At 45.0% G+C, this 23,752-nt stretch overlaps 1 protein-coding gene across 2 annotated transcripts in view; it reads right to left on the bottom strand.

Annotated features, from left to right (window-relative positions):
- PTPRJ (protein tyrosine phosphatase receptor type J) overlaps positions 1-23,358 on the bottom strand; it is a 68,256-nt gene extending 44,898 nt beyond the window's left edge. For both annotated transcript variants that reach the window (XM_090140562.1, XM_090140563.1), the window contains exon 1: positions 23,193-23,358. In XM_090140562.1, the coding sequence (XP_089996688.1) occupies positions 23,193-23,264 (72 nt within the window). In that variant the 5' untranslated portion in view covers positions 23,265-23,358. The remainder of the gene's footprint in view (positions 1-23,192) is intronic.
- Positions 23,359-23,752: the final 394 nt, after the last annotated feature.

The raw sequence follows: 23,752 nt of genomic DNA, 5'->3' as shown, positions 1-23,752 counted from the left end.
AACCAGAGCGTGCAGAGAGGTCTTTAATAGCATCCAGGCAAAAGAACTCATATTCCTTAAGGACACAGTAGCACTTGAAAGAAAAGACATTGAACTAGACCATGAGCTAAGCCCTCTCAAGTCACTTGCTCACTGCTTGTCTGCTTAACATGCTATCAACACAAAAAGTCAATAAATTGCTGCCCCTTCCTTCCACGCTTTGTTTTTAAAAGGTTCATTGTATTTCATTTCAGTTTATTTAAGCAAGATTTCTATCACTGCTGGTACAGAAACAGGCAATTTTTGTTATCTTTGCAAGCAAAAAAAAGCCTCTGGAAATATATCTACATGTATTAATTGCTCTGACCTTATAATTTAGCAACTTAAAACTTGTTTGTTCACTCTAATCAGCAAGCACAAATCAGCAAGTCTTTAAGCCTTGACAAGTTATGGAAATTAATGACATCAGGAGTGGCCCTTTTCAGTTTTTCCTGACAATTCCCAGGATCGACGATAGAGCTAAGCAAAACATCAGCTCTAAGACTTCTGAGCTCAGGGTGGTTTCCTGAACACATTGCTGTCATCCAAGGAACAAATCTAGATCTGCCATGAGCTCCCTGAGCTTTTTCTGATCGGCTGCACAGGTCCTGATGCACACACACAGGAATCAAGGAGAACTCAGGAATTAACTGCTTGCACTGGCTTTCTCTTGTGCCATACACTTTCGGATTCACTCCAATCACTGAAAAGAAGGACATGTGACTTACTTTTCCAACCAACTGCTCGCAAGGATTATTGCTTTCATGGGTCATTAGACATGTTCCTGCACTTTTTCATTGTTTTTTGCTGCAGAGCGAGGGTGGTAGTTCAGCACTTCCCAATTCGTTTTCAATTTCAGAAGAAAAATGACAGAGAAGAGGGAAAGAAAAAGAGCACAGGGGAATGCAAGTAGTTTTAGCACAAGATTCACCAAAATGCACTGAGAAATGAGTGCCAAGCTCTTTCTCTCTTCCCTAAACACCATAAGGCAGCAGCACACCGAAGGAGGAGTTGGGTTTGATATTGGAAGGGCTGTGGCAGAGCTGGGAACTGTTTGCTTCCCTGGTTTTGGCTAAACATCCAAACGTTTGTGTGACTAACTGGTCCTCATCATTAGATTTGTGTTCAAACTCCCATATAGCAACACATTTAGTCTGCATATACTCAGAGAGACATCTGCTGCTTTTATTTCCTCTCATAATCCAAAAAGATGTGGGACACAAACTACTTTTGTTCTGATTTTTTTAAATAACTGGAATTTCATAACTGAAATTAGGTGAACATTGCCCCAGATAGGCAACCTAACCTCCAACTACATCTACAAAAGCTTCCTTACACTAAGAACAACGGAGCACAGTACTTCTCTGCAACAGGTTGGTCATTAATGCTGTGGCTGGGCACTTACTAGAGTAGGAAAAAGAGGCAAGAAGTGCAAAGTGGTAATAGGAGACCATAACTTCTGTTTAGTTTTGTTCTTTCCACTCCATCCAGTGATTATTATTTTTGGTCCTTTGTAAAGGGAAGAAAATCTGCAAGTATAGACAAACACAAAAGAAAGCTGAAATTGGCCCAAATGGGCAGAACATTGACAAAACATCAGACAACAGTACTGTAAGACTGTCAGAGCTGCATGGAGTTCTGTAGCATGTTTCACTGCTTTTACTAACTGGTAAAAACTAACAGGCCTCAAATTCACTCTCCTAACTAGCAGTAATTCCTTGCCAGCAGAATTACAATTAGACTCTAAAAATGACCTCCTTTCTATTGTTAAAATATGTAATAAATGTCTGTGACAAGAAGAATATTAAGCCTCAAAAGAAACGAAATGTGTTTGAGGAAACAGATAACAGTCTATGGGTAAAATAAACAACATAAGAAACAAAAATTAATTCCCTCATGTAAACTGGAGGAGGAAGAAATGATTTTGCCAGTAGATTCCCATGTTCTGACCTCTGCGTGAACTCCAAGTAACCAGTTTGCAGTTGCAAGCAGCAACAAGAATGGAAAATGCACTCGTTGAAAGACACTGATGGGTCCCAGTCCTTCTGACTTTTTGCTAGGCAGCTGAAGGTCAATTCCAGAAACACACCGCCACTCACCTGACCACATGGTGAGCTTGTTTAAGGAGCTCAACCGGCAGAAAACTTCTCTGCCAGTAAAGTTATCTAACTCAGCCTGACACAGGGTCAGGCACGAGCCAGCTGAGTGAAAGAGAGCAGCACACGTCACTGGGTGACCACAGGGAAGTAGATGGTCTTTAGATTGGCTCAGCTGTTTCATAAAACCTCACCCTTCTGCAAACACAAAGGAAAAAGCTGCACCCGCTGCAGGAAGGCACGTTCTTTATATCCGTCGGGCATCTCAAAAACACCACTACTACAACCCACTCATTCCTCACCTACCTGCCTTCCTTTTCTTCTTCTGCCTATGTAACGCAGCTGAAGGCCAGAAGCAGAACAAGTGCTTGTCTGAAGTCACACAGATCCAGTCACTGAGTTCTTCTTGCCATAGCAACTAGTGTACATCATTTCTAGATGTGTACATATGTATTTAGAAGGATCATTTACAAAAATGCTCAGTTTTCCAGCTAGTGAGTGAAAACAACTCAGTTTATTGTCACCAGTATTGTGATGCACAAGGCATTTCTGGAAGGACTGCCCTCACTCGCAAAGCAGGAACAAATGATCCCTCGGCCAGCACCAACAATTGAAATAAGTAAACCAATTGGGACTCATATGATGAAAAATGTCATATTTGATATCCTATACTACTCTCTCATAGAGCTTGGGAGAGTTTTAGTCACAACAGAAACAGTACCATGTGTTCCTCAAGTAAGTGTCATAAATACAGCACAGAAAATTAACTTCTACAAATTACGTGGTTTTAAATAAACCCTCCTTCCTGCCCTCCTTCCTGTGGACAGTAATATTAGCAGAGGTGACAAGGAGAGCAGCTTAGAACAGCAGAACTTGAAGAAGACAGGAGGAAACTCAGCAACCTTTATTTTGCCCTGCAATGCAAATTAGACATCTGTACTTCAGTAACACCCAGAAACAGCACCCAGGACACCTTTCTGCTAAGAACTGTGCCCGCAGCTGGCAAAAACACTCCCACCCACTGCCCTTGCCATCTAACTTCAGTAATGCAGCAAGGTTTGCAAAGGACCTCCCCTTTCCCAGAGAGGAAAGCTATAATTCTATTTCCTGCAACACTTATTCGAAAAATGAATCTATAGCAATCACTGGACACAAATCATTTGGGGTCCACCAAGGGCTTGGAGAGGAATTCGCTATTCTGTGTGTATGGAAGATCCAAAAGCCCCAATGACAAGGTGAAGTCATTTACCTTTCCCTGTTTTACAAGTCATTTCCAAACCGCTGGTTGGTAAGGAGACTTAAGAAAGTTGCTAAGATTCAACAGATCAAGTTCAAGAATTAAAGAAAACCCAGTTTTGCAAGAAGAAAAAATTAAGTCACATGCAGAAGTGCAGAGCTAGCAGCAGGGGAAAAAAAAAAAAAAAAAAGAAACAAAACCAACAACTCATTTCCTTTGGCACAGAAAAGGAGCAGGCAAGTGAGTTGTCAGAAGAGCCAAAAATTCTACTTCCCATCGTCAGTAACCAAATGATGTAAGAGCACACTTCTCCAGACAATCAGACCCACAGTCTTCCATTGGAAAGGAAGGAAATGTCACCTGGGGCAGGTAGAGGCACTGAAAATAGAAACATAAATTTTAAGAGGAAGTAGATAGTTAAAGCAGAGAAGAAGGAAAAAAAAAAAAAGGAAAGGAGAATGCCCCGTCCCTGGAGGTGTTCAAGGCCAGATTGGATGGGGCCCTGGGCAGCCTGGTCTAGCATTAGGTGGGAAGGTTGGTGGCCCTGCATGTGGCAGGGGGGTTGGAGATTCATGATCCTTGAGGTCCCTTCCAACCCTGGCAATTCTGTGAGAAATAACCATATTGGATTCCTTCATAGATCTATGAACAATTTTAAGAAATGGTAAATGTGCTCAATGCAGTCAGTCAAAAACAAGGTGTTCTTTCTACAGTGAGAATATGTGGAAGAAAAGCTCAACATGCTGAACAAATCATACTACTGAAATCTTTATTCCAGCATATTCTTAAAGTTCCCTCCATTGGTAGAGGGAAAACACACAAGATAGCCCTCCGGTCATTGAACTCAACATAAACAGAATTATAGCTTAGAAGCCAGACAAATAATTGGGATTTTTTTCTTCTCATTTTAACCTGCTAAAATATTTTCATAGAATCATAGAATCATTTGAGCTGGAAGAGACCTTTCAAAGGCCATCTGGTTCACCTACACTAGATCAGGTGCTCAGAGCTCCATCCAGCCTGACCTGAACATCTCCAGGGATGGGACAACCACCTCCTCTCTGGAAAACCTGTGTCAGTGACTCATCACCCTTATTGTAAAAATAATCTTCCTTATGTCCAATCTAAAAACCCCCTCTTTTAGCTTGAAACCATTTCCTCTTGTCCTGTCACAACAGTCCCTGCTGAAGAGTCTGTTCCCTTCTTTCTTACAGCCTCCCTTTAGATACTGAAAAGACAGTGTGTTCATACCTGATGCTCTAGAAAAAGTTCCAGCTTGACAGATGTATCTGGCTGTTTCCTACAGTATTTTCTTCCTTCTCTGCTTTGTGCCTGACATATGCAACATGAGTGCAGACCAAATGTGACCCTGACTTGGCCCAAAGTGCTGCCAAAAAGCTCCAGCAGAAGGATGTCGATGGCGGTGGGTTTTTGTTTTTTTCTGTTTGGCTTCTTGGTTGGCTTTGTTTTTTAAGGAGCTTTGAGTAATCATCATGCTAGAAGCTACAGCACTATAAAAGCAGCATTAGAAAAAAAAAATAGAACAGCTGCTATTTGACTTCTTCACTTCTGCTGGATTAGGTGGTAGAGAAATTTATGTGAAGTTACTGCTTAAGCAGTATCCAAAAGAACCCCAAACAGACTACTCCAAGTGATAACTTAACCCTCGGAAGCTGTAACTGTTCTGAGAGAGATCCAAAACTTCTGTGAAAACATGAAGACAAATTACAGCAGTCACTGGTAAATTCATCTCTCTTTCTGTATAAATGTTTGTACTAAACCAACTTCTCAAGATTGGGGGTGGAAAATCAAAACGGAAAAGTGAAATAGAGAAGAACTTCTGCATGGATATTCATATATTTAAAAGGAAGGAAAGATGACAGAATATTCATGAACTACACTGAAATACTGAAAGCTAGATAATCTACTCCACGCTGAACACTTTGATCAGAATATGCCTTACTCTGCAGCTTCGGTTTTTCCTTACAAACTTTTACATCTTAACATTTAAAGACAACTAAGGAGCAGATTTAACTAGCTCAACAATTGCAGATCTCAGAGTAAACAAACAGCTCTGCTAAAGACCAAGGGAAAGGAAAGGTAAGAGCCATTAACCCACTGTTAGCATTGGTGAGGGGTGAAAGAAGGAAAGGGTAAGTTCACCTCAAAGGCTCGAGAATTTAGCATAGTGGCTTCTTGCTCTCATTTTTAACAGGGTTTTCAGCCATGAGGTCAGTTGGACTGTCCTTGGGAACCAGCATTAGGTGATACCCAGACAGGTTGCAGAATCTAGGATGTTCTACAGTGAGCTAATCACACAAAACAAAGCCTCCAAATTCAGCATAATCTTACGTCTTCACGTTTGGCACATTGCGAGCTTTTCAGTGGCTCACACTGTGTGTACTCACTGAAATCCCTGGTTATTAATTCACAGTGCAGGACAGGTGCTACCTTCACAGACATTAGGAATGGAACCAGTTGGATATTCGGGGGCAACACCAGGGGCTGCCAGGAACTTCTGTTTAATGAGTAACAGTCTCTCCTCCCCCACTCCAAAAAGAAAAGCAAACACAAGGTAAGGTCACTGTTTCCTGATTACCCTGTGGATCTTCTAGTTACATATTAGCTTTCATGCATATTAACAAAAGAATAAAAGCAGCAGCAGAAACTGGGTTGTTTCTCTACCCATACCAAGAAGTAAACGAATAAAAGGGTAGATTTAAGACAGCCAAAACTGCTGGGGAAGACACATTTTTCCACAGTCAACAGCAGTCCAGCCCAATCCCATTAAGCTGCAGGCTCAATGATTGATCTTTACTAACGTGATGGGCCACAGACATGCCAAACCTCCAGTCCCTGAGCCTAAGTTTTAACTGAAATTCCCGTTCTGTTAGGTAACCAGATGCAACACATCAAGTCAGCTACGAAAGCACAAAAGAAAACTTACATGGGGGAAAAAAAACCAAAAAGCATTGCTGACCAACCACTCTGAAAACTTCATAGCTGAAATTCCTGCCATGTCTGCTTGAGGAGGGATTACGAAAAAGACAAACAAAACAAAAACCAAACACACACCACACAACATGGGTTAGCTGTAAAGTCAAGCACCTGACCTACAAAAGTATTCTTATCTGTTTGTAGTGCAACTTTCTACATCCAAAGCAAGACCTCAAAAGCAGGTTTAGGACAGACCTGGCCAATGCAGCCTCTGACATCTGACAGATTGACTTCAACAGCTCTCAGGGTTTAGATTTTGCCCCAGGCAGTAAGCAAGGCTCTGTGCCAGCTCAGGGGAGAGGCTGGGAGCAGCGCCCCAGGCATGGAGCCAGCTGAGGAAGAACAACACAACCCTGAGCTGACACCAAGGGTCACAAGCAGCACCTTCTGTAGGACACCCAGCTGGTACTGAGCCAGCATCCACCTGAGGAAGGTGCCAGTGTCACTGCTGGCCAACACCACGACAGCAATCAGTCAAAACCACAGCAGGTGCCAGACTTTCTTTCCATGAAAGAGTTAGCTTTCTATTAGCAGTGAAAGATGCAAAAAAATTAGGCCTATGCTGCACAACCCCGGCTGTCATGGCCCCCTAAAATGATGCACAGTCTATGAAAGACAAACTAAAATGGACAAAGCAACGGACCCTTCAATCCCCTTAATTCAATTCTCTCCTTTAAGGCAGTGCACTGTTAGTACCCTAGCAATGAGACTAACACTGAAGTTTTTCAGCTTGATGGTAAAATCATGTAGTGTCCATCCATCTCCAATAATAGCAATATTGAGACAATGAACTCTATTGAGGCATCTAATAAGGCAGATAGTCATTTGCATAGTACATTTTCTGTGACTCTCTGTAATACAGCATCTCAAAGACTCAATTCAGACTATTCTCCTTTCCCACAGACGTCAAAAAAAAAAGAAAAAAAAAGGATTCTTTACCAGAAAAAGTAACAATGACCCTTCCCATAATAGGAGAAAGCACAAGATGGGGTTTTCCTGCCTATGATGGGTGCACACTGCTGTCAGTGTATTTTTATTTGGTTGTGTGGGCTTTTTCCATTTCTATAAAAATATACACTCTTCATCTCTGTCGTGGATTGAAAGCTCAGAAATACCTTTCTGATTTTGCTCTAACGGGCTGCCAAGTAGGAAGCACTTTGAGATCTCCACCCACCAGACAATTTTTTCATCTTTAATTCCTGCACTGCAGACTTCTCCTTTCATCTCTGCACATACCCCTCCTGCATAACTCGCTGAATTATTACTTGCTGGGCATACTGGGACAAACCACAGCCCTGGCAATGCACTAACCTGCATGTGAGCCCCGAGTTTGAGGATAGGCTCTGCAGCACGGGTAAGCTTGCCCAATTCACTTCCCCTCCATCAGACAGCCTTGAAACAATGCACACACAAACGTGGCTTATGTTATTGGAGCTGAACTGTGAGGCACAACATCTCCAAGTGCTGCTGTAGAAAAGCTGCAATGACTACGATCAAGATGAAGAAGAGGAAGGACGTAAAGCACATATATTACTCCCAGAGGTAACAAAGCTACCTTGAACTACACAGGCTGTGCATACACTCAGTGTCGTTGCTCACCACCCTGACTCCTGACACTCTGACTGCAAACCCCAGCCCTCTGCAGCCAGAATGGGCAACCACGACTTGAGCTCTGTGGAAATGAAACTAGTTGGTATTTTCAATCAGTGGGAAGGGCGAGCTGCCACAGCACAGCCCCAGTGAGGAATGGCGTTGCACTCTTTGTCCAAGTTTCTGATTTTATCGGATTATGCCACAGTGTTAACATTGTTTATGGCCCTATTTTGTGTCTGTGAATCACCCCCTCCCAGAGACTCTTCCTCCGCCCGTTTATAAATAGCAGCACAGACAGAACAGAGCCTGTGAAGCACAGGAGACTTGCCGAAACAAAATAATGCGCATCAAACTGACTTTAGTCTTCCTAAAGCCTTCCTCATTTATTTATAGCGCTGGCCAGACAGATTCCCACATTTTATAAACCCTGTAGGTCACTATCTCCATTGCTCACTCACAAACAATTCTGCTAATAACAAATTCCCTCCGGTTACAAGTGAACTTCCCCGGCACACTGCTGCTTGGCACGGGCCTTCTGGAAAGAAAGATTTTTAAATAAGCAACATTATGTATTTTTGTATGCATTTGGAAGCAAACTCATGCCTAGCCCAAAAGAAAGATGACATTACAACAAAGCAGATACACAACCAGAAGGCACAGAGAACAGTGTGAAGGCACACGACACCTTGCTCAGCCAACACACTGCCCACTGAGCTCCAACCAGCTTGCCCCAATGACCAGGCAAGCACACCAGCACTGGCAAAGCTGGGGCTGGAAAAGCTCCTGGTGTTCACACTGCCAGCAGAGATGTGGGTAGACAGGGAGTACATGAACATCTCCTGCCCAGGTCCACCGAGCAGAAACAGAAGACCCAGAGAAATACACTGCCATTCTCCATGGATAAAATTCCTGCTAAGGTGCTTAACGTGAATGCAGTCCAGCACTTCTCCATTTGATTTACCATTTTTTCCCCCCCTGCAATTAATCACGCAGTTATTTGTCAGACTAATCGTTCCTTAATCAGCTGTAGAAGTTAAAACCCGTTATAACAAGATGCCTCTTTTAACACAAAGGACAAGTAAAACAATTGAAATGTGTATTTTGGGAACAGTTAATGTATTATTATTATGGTTCTTTTCTGTTATTTCATAGACCCAACAAATAAGAAAATATTTCTTTATAATCCCAATTCAGGAAGGAAAATCCCAGTGCCTGAAAAACATCACCTTAGGGTTGGACATCTTTTAACCCATGTACATGTCTCCTTTTTTTCCCCCTTTTTTTAAATTCTGCTACAGCTTATCTCAGCACACTGTTCCTTTTCCTTTAGCCTATCTCAAGCAATAGTCAATACTTAACAAATAACACTAAATACCAACCTGAATTACTTCACACTAAGGGATCATTTTTTTTGCATATATACACATGTATATATGATCACAAAGATATATACACACAAACACACACTTGAATTGACTGTACCAAAAATCACTTTCAGGCAGAACAGTAAAAGAAGATTAGGGTTCTCCTACAATTAGACAGCAGCACAAACTCAGCACACCCGGGCTGTGTGTCACCACAGCTCTCTGTTCTCCAGTGCTTCATTCTCCACTCTTATGAAGAGACACATTCCCAAAGGGCTCAATAACACTGATCTCTATGATCACTCTAAAATACTGACCGAAGGGATTGCTGAAGTAATATTTAACCTACCATTTGAAGAATGCATTTGTAATCACGCTTTATAGCTTCTCTGACCAGCACAAAGCGGACTCTGAGATCATAAAACAGAACTGCATCATAACAACAACGGGAATTTCACACAAAAAGTCTAGTGGACACAAAGGGGGAAACAAATCAGGGAGGAGAAACAAATTTAATTAGAGCTGGCTGCAAAGTAAGGCATATGGTTCACAGCTATTTTTACTTTCATTTAATTCACCCTCCTCAGCAAGGTAAATAAACACCAATTTAAGCATATATATCAAAAAATAATGACAAGCTCAACAGAAAATCTGGACAGAAGCTGAGCTATACACCACGTGCACTTACAATTCAAGCTCTGCAACAACACTATTTTGTCACAAGCACCAGCACTTCTTCCACCTCATCACCATGGCACGTAACCATCCATCACCTCCACATCACTAAAACCTGCTCCGCCCACAGAACTCAAACCTGATTTGAAGTGTGGGCAGGAGAGGACAGAGAGAGAGAGATAGAGAGAGAGAGGTGTAAAGAACAGGACTGACTCTCAGGAACAGCCTTTTTAAAAAGACGTAATAGCAAAGTTTCATCTTGACAAAAATACTGAAATTAAAAAAACTGTCACGTTTCTACAATTTTTAACAAGGTACAGTGTAAAAGGTGAAGGCCATTGGGGAAGGATTTGCAATCAAAATGACTCACTCATTGCACTTGGGAAGACACAAGGCAGACATAGGGGAACTGAGTGTTTCGTTTAGAAACCAGCGTATCGCTACACGACCATCTGTACCTGCATGAAGAAAACTCAAAGATTTTACAGAATGGCTGCAGATTCCACTTCCTTTAAGCCTTAATAGGGTTATCAGGCCCAGATAACAGGATTTAAAGAGAAAGGATCTGAATTCTGGGACGTGGCAGGGCAGCACCATGGCTTGGCTTCACCAAGCTTCCGCTGGGCTGCAAAGACCCCTTAACTGGGCCAGACTGGTGCTTACCTCAGCTTGAAAGCTGCTTTAAAACAAGCTCTGCTTCTTGGAAAACCATACTAGGGGAGCTGCACAGAGACATCTTGCATCTTTATCACAGATTGCATCCTGGCAGGCTGATGCTTCCCCAGCAATTCCCTCTGATGAGAGGGCTAGCACTGAGCAAAGGCAGGGAAGTGGGGCTGAAAGAGAGCAGCGTGAGTCCTGTGCCCTGTCACCACCCTTGGGAAGGGCAATGATCAAAGCTAAATAGGCAGCTTGAATTCTGACTTTCTCTAACTTTTGAATGCCAGGTTTTGCTGCTACAGAAGCATTCCCTAAATACAGATTGTGTGCACGCCCATAGGCATGCTAAAAAACAACACAAATTCAGGTATCTTAGAAGAGAGACTGCCTACATATGCGTTACCACAACAATAAGCAAGGTTACCCCACTCTTCGCTGGGTGACTTTGACTGCCAACAGATACTGATCACCACCACCGTGTTATAATAAGCAGCAATACGACTTGTAGGCTTCTGCTACGTGAGGTTACAAGTTCAGCATTAGCTTCCTAGAAATGCTTCCTACCAGTTTAAAGAAGTATCCAAATTACAGGCGATAGTGTCATATTATCACAGCTGTCAACAGCGCAAAGGGCCGTGGGTGGGTGTTGAATTTTACCTCTCTCTCATTTCAGGAAGGGATGTCTCATCCCAACAGGAACTAATTAAAAAGAAGGGGAGGACTGGACGGTTTATTTCAGAAATGAATACGGTTCAGCTCTCTGTAATGAAACGGCACGTACTTGGGCACTGCTTCAACAGCTGATGCACGCTGTTAACTTACGCAGGCTCCTGAATTCTTGCTCCTCGTGGCCGCTCTGTGTTTACTCATCATCCTCCCCCAGCAACCTACTTCCTTTTCTTCAGAAACTTCTGTCTCTGCTCTTGGTTTCTTCAAGATGGCCATGTCGAAATAGTGCTAATGCCCAGACTCAATTAGCTTCCCATACACTTCCTTTTGCGTCCTCAGCTGTGCCCACACCTGGTTCTCATTTTGCTCCCTTCCATACATTAAAACAGGGATAGGAACATCTCAAGCCAGAGACTTGCAACCACCACCCAATTCCTACAAACCACAGACTGGTTATTGTGCTGCAGGACACCCGTAAACAAACCACGGGTTTTCTTCCTCAGCAAAAAGAAGCGTTAGCCGTGCCATCAAAGGCAACAACTAGGTTTGTTTGTTATGTACAATGCACACAATCTGCAGCCAGAGCAGTCTGATGACAGCCACCAACATATTGATTTTCCCAGCATTTCAGTATAATGGGTGTTGGCTTTGTCCCCATTTCTCAACAGGATCTGGTAGGCTTGCAGGTGCAGTTTGCTCCCCAGCCCCTCCACTCCCTTCGCTGTCCCCGTTGCTCTGAGGAGCTGTTTCACAGCTCAGATTTGCTCCAAGACAGACTCAGCATCACTAAGCGCCTGCCAAGGCTCTATACTGTCTCAGTCACGCTCCCATCCCCTTTTCCAGGGCATCGAGTGGTTTACCACAGGCTGCCCTGTGTCTGGAGGTGAATGTCTATCTCACAGCACAAGAAAGCCTTCCCCATCTGCGCCTGCTGCAAGAAATGCCTCTCCTATCTACAAAGCCACAAGAATTAACCAATTCACTTGGAGAAGAATGGGATGAGACCCCACAACCCAGCTTTTGTCCGATTCATAACCCATTCATGACCAAAAGGGAATACTGTATTCGTAGGATGCAGGAAGTTGTGCAAGCAAAGATTTTTGTTTTCCTTCAGCTCTCATTTGTGACAGTTCACGGCAGAAGTGAACCCTGGCGGAGGCAGATGCAGTGGGGCACTGTACTCACTTCCTACATGCACCCAGCAGCTTAGAAAGATATATATAAATATTTTAAAGAAGTTATTGCCAGAGGTCCGAACATCACTGAGATCTTTTAGCACTAGCTGTGTACACAACATCGACAACCTCCAGGTCACAAAACACAGCACAACCAGGGGAAGGAATGTGCAAAGAGAAGATACAATGAGCAGCAACTGGAGATGACTTTGACCAGTGGTCATGTGAAACCTTGCCTTGGTTTACAAAGGCATGGCTCAGAGAACCTGCCCCAAGAGCTTGGATAGCTTGAACCCACACACGTGGGAGACTGTGAAACTCAATTTGGTAAACCATCAGAGCACAGCTGGAAATCAGAGCCATTTCAGATGCTGGCAGTTTGCTCAGCTGGCAGAAGGAAAGGCACCACATCATCTCTCACTTCCTTGCAGCCTGCCAATGACAAGCTGCATCGTTCTGGAAGCATCCTGTCTACCCTCTGTCTACCCTCTAGGTCAGGTGAGCAGCTCCTCTGCCCTCAGACAAATGTGGACATCACACCCTACCACAAGTCCCAGAAGATCTCAGTCATTAACCCACGAACCTCTAGCAGGATTTCAGAAGTCCTACAACATCCCTGGGAAGTGGGAGCAGCAAATGTCCTGTTTCTGTAGAGCAAACATTAACAGGCTATTGCTCAAAAGGGAAACTGAAGTTTGGTTCTCTCTTATCTTTTCCACATTGTTCCACAGAAGGAGACAGTGCTCAGCTTACCAGGTTTTACTGCAAATCTCAGATTAACACAGCTGAAATGAAGCCATCTGAAGACAGCAGTAACAAATACTGCATGTAGAAATGACTCTAAATGAACCTCAGCATGTAAGATACTCAGTTTCTTTTCTACATCCCTTTTTTCTTTTCCAAGAGAATCTCAGATTTCATTTCTACAGCCAAATTTGCAGAAACAGGAGTGCAGGGCATCACCCCATCATTGGCAGCAAATGGTCTGTGGCAGAATTGAACACTGCAACTTACTATTCTTTTTATCTTTAAAAGGAGCTGAAAAATAAACAAGTAGCGACTGTGTCAGCTGCCCTGAGCAGCCCTAAGTGCAGGCACAGCAATAAGCACAGCACACATCGCTCACAGGTCAAACCCCAAATGCACTGCACAGAATTTTGTATGTAAGCATAACCTCACAGAGCACGGTAAAGGTCACGGGGAATCACCCTCTGCCTCATAACAGCACAGCAAGCGGGCACTGGGTTTGTTAGGATGGAGGGTGGGCTGCTTTGTGAATCACTCAGAACTTCCACCAGGGAAGTTGTGGATGCCCCATCCCTGGAGGCACTCAAGGCCAGGCTGGATGTGGCTCTGGGCAGCCTGGTCTGCTGGTTGGCGACCCTGCACATAGCAGGGGGGTGGAACTGGATGAGCATTGTGGTCTTTTTTAACCCAGGCCGTTCTATGATTCTATGATTCATTCTATGAAAGAGCAGTACCTTCCTGCAAGACGAAAAAAAAAAACCAGTGCAAGTGAAAAAGACACTTAAAATGTATTTTAATTTTGTAGGCTGCTCAAACTTCTAGAAATTTAGAAAAGAACTATTCTGTATGCACTTTTGCAGTGAAGTCTTAACCGTAAGGAGACCTAGGATGCATTTTACCAAGAGACTGCAGTGGTGAAGCTGAGGAAAAACTTGCTCCACAGTCAGTAATCGCCATCTCTGGCCTTCTGTTCACTTATCCTGCAGCGTATTCTTCTCTCACTGAACCAGGAAATAGTTCAGCATTTAAAAGCATGAAGACTGACTCAGAAGACAATAGTTAAATACCAGTTAAACCACATACCATAGGTCTGTCTTGTAGTAGTGGGAAATGAGTACCGCTTAAGGCGGTTCCAGATATTGCATCCACCTGCAAATATTTGCTGCTGGCTAGAGCTCAACACATACACTCTCACTAGCAGTGCCAGTACTTTCTGAAATACTGCAAGCAAGAAAGAAAAAGAAAGTTTGCTTAATATAGAGTACAATAAACTCATTCTATGCTATAATCATCAAAAGCACATATAGCCTGGTTGAGGGGACTTTTTAAAGCAGGTTATACGATTAAAAAGTTAGTTAATGATAACTACTACTTTTCTTTTCCCCCCCAAGCATTTTTAAGCTCTCATTTCATGAACCTTGTTACTAGCTGCTTTAATGATGACCTTTTACTTGGAGTGCAAAGCAGAGATCAGATCTCGCAGCGCCGCAGAGGAATCGGGCACGTGCTCACAATAAAAGCACAGAAGCAATTACGCCTTCATTACATCGTCTCAAATCCATATAAAAATACCCCGTGTTAAGACATTCTTATTTTACACCAGCTACCTTCCAGCAATAATGAAAAGCCATTACAACTGGAGAAAGAGACGACGAGATACAAACACACTGCTGTGATGCCGGAGGACACTGGCCATTAAAATCTTATAAAGGAATAGCTGAACACTTTAGAACAATATTTCATCTGCAGTTGTTCAGCTGGAAAAGATGCCTTTTTGCAAATGGATTCAAGGCAAATTTTTTTTTTATATATCGGCTGCCTAGCTTTTTTATTTCTAAATATCTCCCCCCCTGTTTTAACATCTTCAAATGAAGTCCTTGATAAAAGGCACAGACAAAGGGATTTTTTTTTAAACAGAGACAAAGGAAAGTATTGTTGAGATTTATTAAACGCATACAATTACCTGTATTGTCACAGAGATGAAAGGACAAAGAGCCAACAGATCTAATTCCAGATCTTTACACTTGCCCTTCTCCATAGTCATATTTTAAAATGGAACTTGAGTTAACACATTCATAATACCAGTGTCTGTGAATGCTTTGCATGAACTTCAAAATAGTTCATAATATTTTAATGCAGACGTGACCATACGAATGAATTAATTAGTTTATGATTGATAACTCAAAAGCACACATTCAATTTAACAGCGTGCTTTCAGCTTGCTGAAAGAAGAATTTCAGAACTGGTTCAAAGTTTGTTAGAAAAAAATAACCGTCCTTTCTGTTAGGCACTTAAATAAAAACAACTTCCCTGTTTTAGTTTCTCATCTCAGAAATATTTCCAGAAATTGGATGGTGACAGGTGGATGGTTGGACTTGATGATCTTAGTGGTCTTTTCCAACCTTAGCGATGCTATGATTCAAACTGCAGCGTCAGAAAGAAGAAAGTATTTTGATTCTGCAGATAGTCACATTGTCTATCTCATGAGACAGCATCTCGGTGTCCTTTCTCCAGTGGTCAGATACATCCATTGCAATCTGAGCCTAACTCATGCATGGCAGCTACAAAGGCCAGATCCTGACCTCAGCACCGCGCTGCTTATTTCCTTCTGGTGCCCAGCTGTGCAGAGCTTCACTGCAGAGGTGAATTCCCCTCACAAACAATTATGCAAACTGAAATAAAGATGACGAACTTCCCCAAAGAAAGGCCTTTTTTTTGTTGTTGTTGTTTTGTTTTGGTTTTGTTGAAGATGCACATTAGGGACCGTGGGAAGGGAACTGCATTAAACTATAGATCTATAGAAGGTGAAACTCTGTTAATCAGCTACAGTCTGCTTTGCAAAAAGACACTGCACTGGTATCACAACCAGAAGCAATTACGTTATTTTGTACAGAGCTCTAAGCCTGCTACTGGAAGTGCCTGATCCTGCAAGGAGGCTGAAAGAAAACCAGGATTTAGAAAACGTAATTCACATATCAGAGAAGCCATATGCTGCCAATAATCCCCTACATCTACGTTCTAAATGGATGATTATACGTGCAGCGTCAAGAAAACATGAGAACGCTTGTTTTCACTGGAGAAAAATAATAAAAGAAAGCTAAATTTCATATCCTAAAATCCTAAATCCTAATCTTGCCGATTTAACATCATTTTATTTCCTCTTTGATTATTTATAAGAACGTAAAGCTCCTGCGGTACGAGCGAGAACAACTGAGCACAATCACAGAAGAAGAGAAACCCAGGCTGCTGTTAAATTTCCTTACTAACACAACACAATTTTGCATACGTAGACGTAATGCCTACCACAGGCACCCGTGTTTTTCCCCTCACGCTGGTTTTCTTAACAGCGTCACAGTTTAACGTTCAAAAGCTCACTGAAACCTTGGCTGTGCCAGAAGCACTGGCAAGGCTGAGTCACACAGCTCCACTCTGCTATGGCAAAACCAACGTGCACATCTTCCACCTGCGCTGCAGAAGGTAGAGAAAGCCCAGTGCTTTCTCAGCCAAAGCTATGTCTTGACGTCAAGAAAGCTGCCAGCACACCAAATGCTGTTTATGTAGACTGGTGCGCCCCAACAGCAAGCTGTACCTTTCCTTGGCCACAGCCCCCTGTCCCATCACCTTGGCAGCAACCTCCAGTCTCACGGGGAGAGCAGAGAACTCCCAGCCCGATCCTGGGCACCCACTTGCCCTATGCTGGGCTCTGGTGAAGCACTGGAACAGGTTGCCCAAGGAGGCTGTTGCTGCCCCATCCCTGGAGGCATTCAAGGCCAGGCTGGATGTGGCTCTGGGCAGTCTGGTCTGCTGGTTGGCGACCCTGCACATAGCAGGGAGTTGAAACTAGATGGTCATTGAGGTCCTTTTCAACCCAGGCCATTCTATGATTCTATGATTCCAGGTACAGAGACCTTAGAAATCATAATTTGAAAGTGAAGACTCAAAATCAGCTATGCAGGTATAGATGTGCCAGTAGTGACCTGCTTGTGTGTGTACATAAGAAAATAAACAGGGAAACGCATTAAAATGCTCTAAGCTAACAGAATCAAAGTGCATGAGGAAATAATGAGAGCTCAGCTTAAGCTGCACGGTAACGGGGAATGAAAACACAAAAGTCACCCACATTCCTGTGAGAAACACTCTCCAGAGCCACCTCCCTCTGCAGAGACAAACCATCAGCAAACAAGCAAGAGCTGTGTTGGCAGTGTTGGCATAACCTTGACCAGCGATCTTCACAGATGCATGGATCATCCCCTGTCTAACCACCCATCTAATAGTACGTCCTAAAACAATGAAAGATTCATCTTGATATGCAGCATAAAATAATTCCACTGAACCAGTATGAGCAGAGGCACCAGAAGATACACTTGAAGCCCTCAGAACATGCCAAGCTATGCTCTCCAGTAACAGGAATGGGCTGACTTTTCACAAAAGCTGCCTTGCACAAATAACCCCTTTGTAGGCAGCAGCACTCCTGACGAGGCTCGGCTCAACTTGCAACTCTTTGCAGGCTGGCAGGTAACAAAACCAACCTCTGAGAATATTGCCAAAAGGAAGTAAATAATTAATCCGAGAAGGCACCTTGTGACAGAGCCATCTGTGTTTTAGATACAAATTATAAAATCCTAGCAAAGAAAAACTCTCAGACACCTCTGTCTCACCCCTCACCTGAGCTGAGGCAGCAGAGATGCAGCACCTTCAGGCTCAGGTGAGAGCAACACACAGAGGCAGGACCAGATGCCACCCTCACTCATTCTGCAATGCAATGGTGTCAAACAAGAGAGCTAAGAGACTGCATCTGCTTACCAGGCTAAAATAAACAGGCCATAATTCACAATAAAGCTTCAGACCAAAGGTCAGGTCTTTCCTTCATGATTTTATAGGCTCAGAAGCAGAAGTTTCTTACCTTCGGGGGGGGTGGAATTTCACAGACGTTATTCCTTACGCTCTGTCTCTGGCCCATGTGGCACACAGTAAGAAGAACACAGTACTACGGTATGTAGACAGCACTGTCCTGCACACCACAAAACCAAACCAATCAACCAAAAGACCACAAAGTCTTTCCAATAAAGAAAACAGAAAACCCCAACATTTTTTAAGAGACGCAACCAAAACATTGTGTACGTTGAGAACTCATCAGTGACATTCTGGGCATTTCTTTTACTCATTTAGTTTGGCTAAAACCGTATGAGTCAGTCAGAAAAGGCAGAAGCACATCAAACGAATGGGAGGTAGAAGAAGACAAAGAAAGGGAAGAGGGAAACTTCTTGACATGCCCCAGCACAGGGCTCATTCCAGATGCAGACCTTAGTTTTCTTGCCCACAAATGGAGCACAGTTAAGCAAAGACCAGTTACAGCCCTCACAAGTCTGGTACCCCAGCAGGTGCCAGCACGTTCCTACTTCTGGATGTAGCTGTAGTTACAATTTCCACTACTCTGAGATGCAGATGAAAGCACAGTTTCTTTTTCTTTCTGTTTCTAATTTCTGCAGGTGGAGACAGAGGCTTTCCTACATGGCCTAGAGTGGGAAAAGAGTGGCGGCGGCACTACAGGTTTCTAATCACTACAGGTTCTCCCAATTGGCTGGTGGCAGCAGGAAAACAACCATAAAAGCATTCAGTGAGGTTCCAAATACCAACAGCATCAGACTGCGACTGCTGCAGTTTTGTGTTGCCTGCCTTTTCCACCACCAGGAGCTCAGAAAATGAGCCACGACTTCATCGATCCAACTCTGTTTCGACCACATGTATGTGTCTGTCCTTTGCTGGATTACAGGAAGACCTTTCCCACTTGATCTTAGATTTTCTCCTGGAGTTTTGGATTGATAGGAGCCTGTTTAGCTGCAGATACATTTGGAAACAGCTGGAAAGCACTCAGAGAAAAGCCTTGGTGCAATTTTCCAGTACATCTGTTTTGTTCTTCTCTTCCTGCACATGCACATCTCCTTCCCCACACGTAGCTTTCTAACGTTTTGCATTAGCACACGCTCACCTACACTAACTTGCTGTATCCCATCACAATTAAAGTCCTCCTCTGCAGTCATCTCCTGCTGAAATCTAATTTCCTACTGACGGTTCTATTTAAGGCAAGGATCTCTTTCTCTAGTAGGCCCTTTCTGCTGAAGAAAAATCAGCTAGCTCCTCTTATCCTCCCAGTGACCTTTAATGATGTTCAGGGTACTATTTAGATTCAAATTTTGGAGCCTGACAAAAAGCAGTCACATCAGGCTAGCAACCAGCTGTGCAGCAACTGCCTGTTTCAATGGCTTTGCTCACAGAAAGAATTTTCTTTTAAATAAGCAAGGAAGCAAGAAAATAAAAAAAGATTTGAGATGGGTTTCATACCTAAAAACATCAAAATTCCCAGTTCCCAATTTTACTGAAATACTCATCTTATCATACACTGTAATTCTACTAGGAAGATGGAGGTGCACAAATTAAAATGGTATGGATTAGTAAAATCCAGCCCTACACAGTAAGCAACCAAAAAATTTAAAACAGTAGCAATTTTTCTCTCTCATATTTAGTAACTCCAACCAAAAAAAATTCACATGCCATGAAAATCCTCAACAAAGACTGGCATGTAGCTCACATAATTGAGGAAGTACTAATAATAGCGTGGCTGTTTGCACAGACAACATTTCCACTGTGGGCCTGAATTCAGATCTCAAATATGCAGAAGATGATATTTTGTTGTGTGTGGCTGGCTGGAGACTAAAACCCAACTACTGGAATCCAATTGAGCATGCTGCAATATGCAGGCATTGTGCATATCCAAGCCACGTGGAAAACAGCACCTTTATTGTGTACTACAGAAGGTGTTCACACTGTCTGTTCTTGTTTTGAATGTACAGAAGATCTTGAAACAAACCTATTCTGTGGCATAGTACAAGAATGGAAGTGCATTTCAGCATCAACCATCAGTCACCACAGAAAACAACTTGTCCTGACAGATAAGAAGTACATTTCCAAGCTCCTCTGACACAAGTGAACACAGTTCACAGCCACATCTTCTCATTCTGCTCTACAAAGCCTGACTCCAGGCATGCTCAGGTCTCCAGATCAGGGATGCCCAGAGCAGTGTTGCTAATGGTGGCTGTTAAAGGTTTTACTCTGGGAGTCTGATCACAGCAGCAGGTAGGCAGCCTCACCTTTCTCAAGCATTAGTCTTTTTCTCTAAACGAGCCATAGGTATCATAGGATCATAGACTCATAGAATGCCCTGGATTGAAAAGGAGCACAATGATCATCTCTTTCAACCCCCCTGCTATGCACAGGTCACCAACCACCAGACCAGGCTGCCCAGAGCCACATGCAGCCTGGCCTTGAATGCCTCCAGGGATGGGGCATAGGTAAACCTATGACAAAACATTTGCTAAATATTTTCATAAACAGCACTTATTTTAATATTTTTTTTCTTTCATGCAATGAGGATTACTTAGAAAAATTTCACAAAAGCTAAAATGTAGATTTCCATCTAAAAGAAGAATCAACAAGGATGATTAACAACAACCAATATACAGCAGAAAGAAACTGATGTGCAACACACACATAGCAAGTGCATATTTTTAACATGATGGTGCTTCATTTAAATCCCTCAGCTGGAAATTCAGATCAGCAATTAAATCATAATCCTATGCAATGGACTCACGCAGCATCACTGAGAGTTTCTGTGCAGGGAATATGCTGTAAGAACAGGCCGATGAGGCCTGCATAAAAGGTATTTATAATTCCAAACAAACAAAAACTGCCGGAACTTAAAAGTCGACTACTTTTGAGCAGTTATGCTGCCATATCACTAACAGGACCATTTTCAAATCACTAGCTCCCACAAAAGCACAAAGCAAGATACCTTTCTTTTGCTTTTATTTTTAAGAAATCCCAACCTCAACCATTATTTCGTAAGTTTTTAAAAAAGAAAAAAATAGGGAAGATGCTTATCCTAAAAGACACCACATAAAGATCATATGCCTGTCACACCACCAAGGAGCTGCTGTGACACAGCCATTCCACAGTGCGGGATGTTTCCCGGCCCTCGCGTGTGTTGGGCTGACAAAGCTGTCTGTGTTAGGAGTGCTGTCCCCTTATCAACCCCACCGCTGTCATCTGAGGAAACGTGGAGACCAGATCCAGCTGAGCCACCCGACTGGCTGCCTTTCCTCTCGTGGGCTGGCAGGGAGGCTGTAGACAAGGGGCAGTTCTTAGTGGCAATGCGTGAAGCCTGCTCATGGCACGTGTCTGACGGTGCCACCAGCTGCTGCCTTTCTCAGCCATCAGCTGGGTAACTCCCCAGGTAGCCCCGGGCCACGTCCCCACACCTGCAGACACAGCACACCATGAATGACATCAGCCAACTCAGACATCTGCCTCAAGCTGTGCCAAGAACCCAACCACATGGAGAAAGACTATTCTCTATTAGATGCCATCCTGACTTTTAGAGGACAAAGCCGCATGAACACCACCTGGATGGAACGGGAAGCAAAACCAACCATGCATCGAGCAATCATTCCCTCCAAAGCTTTGTTCTGCATCCTTATTGTCAGCATTAATGGATTATACATGCATTTTTTTCTCACGTCACTCCTCTCCCAACTACAAGTGCCAGACCAAAATTTAGGTATTTCAAACAGGTGAATGATTTTTCACAACCATGCCATCAGCAAGGACTCACTTCTGACCCTTAAGGGACTTTTCCCCCCTCCCATCTCCTTCAAGAGACCAAGCAGTCGCTCCTGAGGATGAAAACTTCCCAATGTGCTGAGCAGCACCAAGAGGGCAGGTCTGGCAAGAGGACTCTGGGCACGAGCCTTCATGTTCACAGGTATGCCTAACATCATAACCAAGGCTGTCAAAACCTGTCGTCTTCAGCACTGTCAGATCACGACAGTGGGATTTCCAGGCTTGGTGCTCGAGCCGGATGAAACACAAGGAGGAAGCAATGATGTAGGATATACACCATCTGTGATCACGAACTGGTACCAATGTGAGATTGGGGAAAATATAGCTAAAATACAGCAGCGGTATCATCCTGTTCTGTGACTGTCAAGGTGGGACTGCAATATAAGCCGGGGGGAACCGTCACCACAGATTACCAAGCACTCTGGTCCATACCCACACATGCTCACGTTTCCGTAGAAGAAGCTGTTGAGGCAAAGCATCCCAGCCAGTATTTCTGGAAGCAAAAGTTCAGTGATCCCTGAAACATCAGAGTTTGCAGCAGTCGCGATGCCAACGTTAGAAAGTCATCAGCCGGGAGGAGCGCGGGGTGAAAGTCTGCGCCAAGCTGCGATGGGCCCGGCAAGGCACTGCGACTCACATCACCAAAAGGTGCTGCTGGAAGAGCGGTCCGCGTGCGCTCCGGCACCGAGGGAGGAGGCCTGAAGCACAGCACCGCGCTGAGGGAGGCCTCGGACCGACCCGCTGCCAGGTCCGCTCCCTCCGTGCCCCGGCACTATTTTTCTGCGGAATACCCCCAAATCACCGCCGAAAGACACAGCCCAGCGGGCGACGCGCACCACCGGCACGGGAGAAGAGCGAACAACATCGCTAGTTAACCAGCGGGCTCGCGCCCGGAGCGGGCTGCGATACCGAGCGAGAGGACGGCAGCCGTCTCCCCGCTGTCCGTAACGCTGCTGCCGGCGAGGCGAGGCGAGGGGAGGCGAACGCCCGCAGCACGCTCCGCTCGGGCCGCTCCGCCGGCTCCCGCCTCCTCCGCATCCCCTCCGGTGCCGACGGGCGGCCGCCGCTCAGCGCGATGCCGGGCGGGGCTCGGACCCCGCCGGGAGGCCGCCGCCGGCCCCAGGTGAGCGCCGGCCCCTCCGCGGGCGGCCCCGGCGGGACAAAGCCCGAGCCGCCCGCCGCCCGCACACCTGCCCGCCGGCCGCGGGCCTCTCCGCGGGGGCAGGTGCGGCGCTCGCGCTGCGCCCCGCCCGGACGGACCCCCGAGCCCGCGCCGCGGTCTCACCTCGGCGGGCAGCAGCAGCAGCAGCAGCAGCAGCGGCGGCGTGCAAGGCGAGAGCAGCGGCAGCCGCCTCATGGTGGCGGAGATCGCTCCCCGCCGCGCGCACGGCCGCTCAGCCCGACGCCGCCTCCCCCGGAGACATGGCCGGACCGCGCGCCCCGCACCGCCCGGCGTCCCACCCCTGCGCCGCCCTCCCAGGCGGCGGCGGCGTCGCGCCCTCCCCCTGGCGCTGCGCGGCTGAGGGCGGGGCCGGGAGTCGCCGCCGCCGCCGCCGCCGCCCGGGGGAAGCCCTGCGCGGGGCGGGCTGAGGGGGCGAGCGGGACGGCCGGCGGCGGGGAGGGCCGCCTTCCCGCGGCCTAAACATCTCTCCTCCCGGCATCCCATACCCCTCCGGGACGGACGGACCCCTCCGAAAGCTGCCCGCGCCTCGGCATCGCTGAGCCCCGTCGCTCGAATAACATCGCTTACTGCCCGAGCTTCTTGCGCTGTTCAGAAATTCATTCACTTCAGACAAGGGAAAGCGAGAGGCAAGGACGGTTTACGTAGCGTACATTTGGTTATGG

The sequence above is a fragment of the Phasianus colchicus genome, chromosome 5 (assembly GCF_987193195.1).
Source record: "Phasianus colchicus chromosome 5, bPhaCol1.hap1.1, whole genome shotgun sequence".
In the NCBI taxonomy this organism is placed as follows: domain Eukaryota; kingdom Metazoa; phylum Chordata; class Aves; order Galliformes; family Phasianidae; genus Phasianus; species Phasianus colchicus.
The sequence above is the reverse complement of the archived record's forward strand: the minus strand, read 5'-3'. Positions and strand labels throughout refer to the sequence as shown.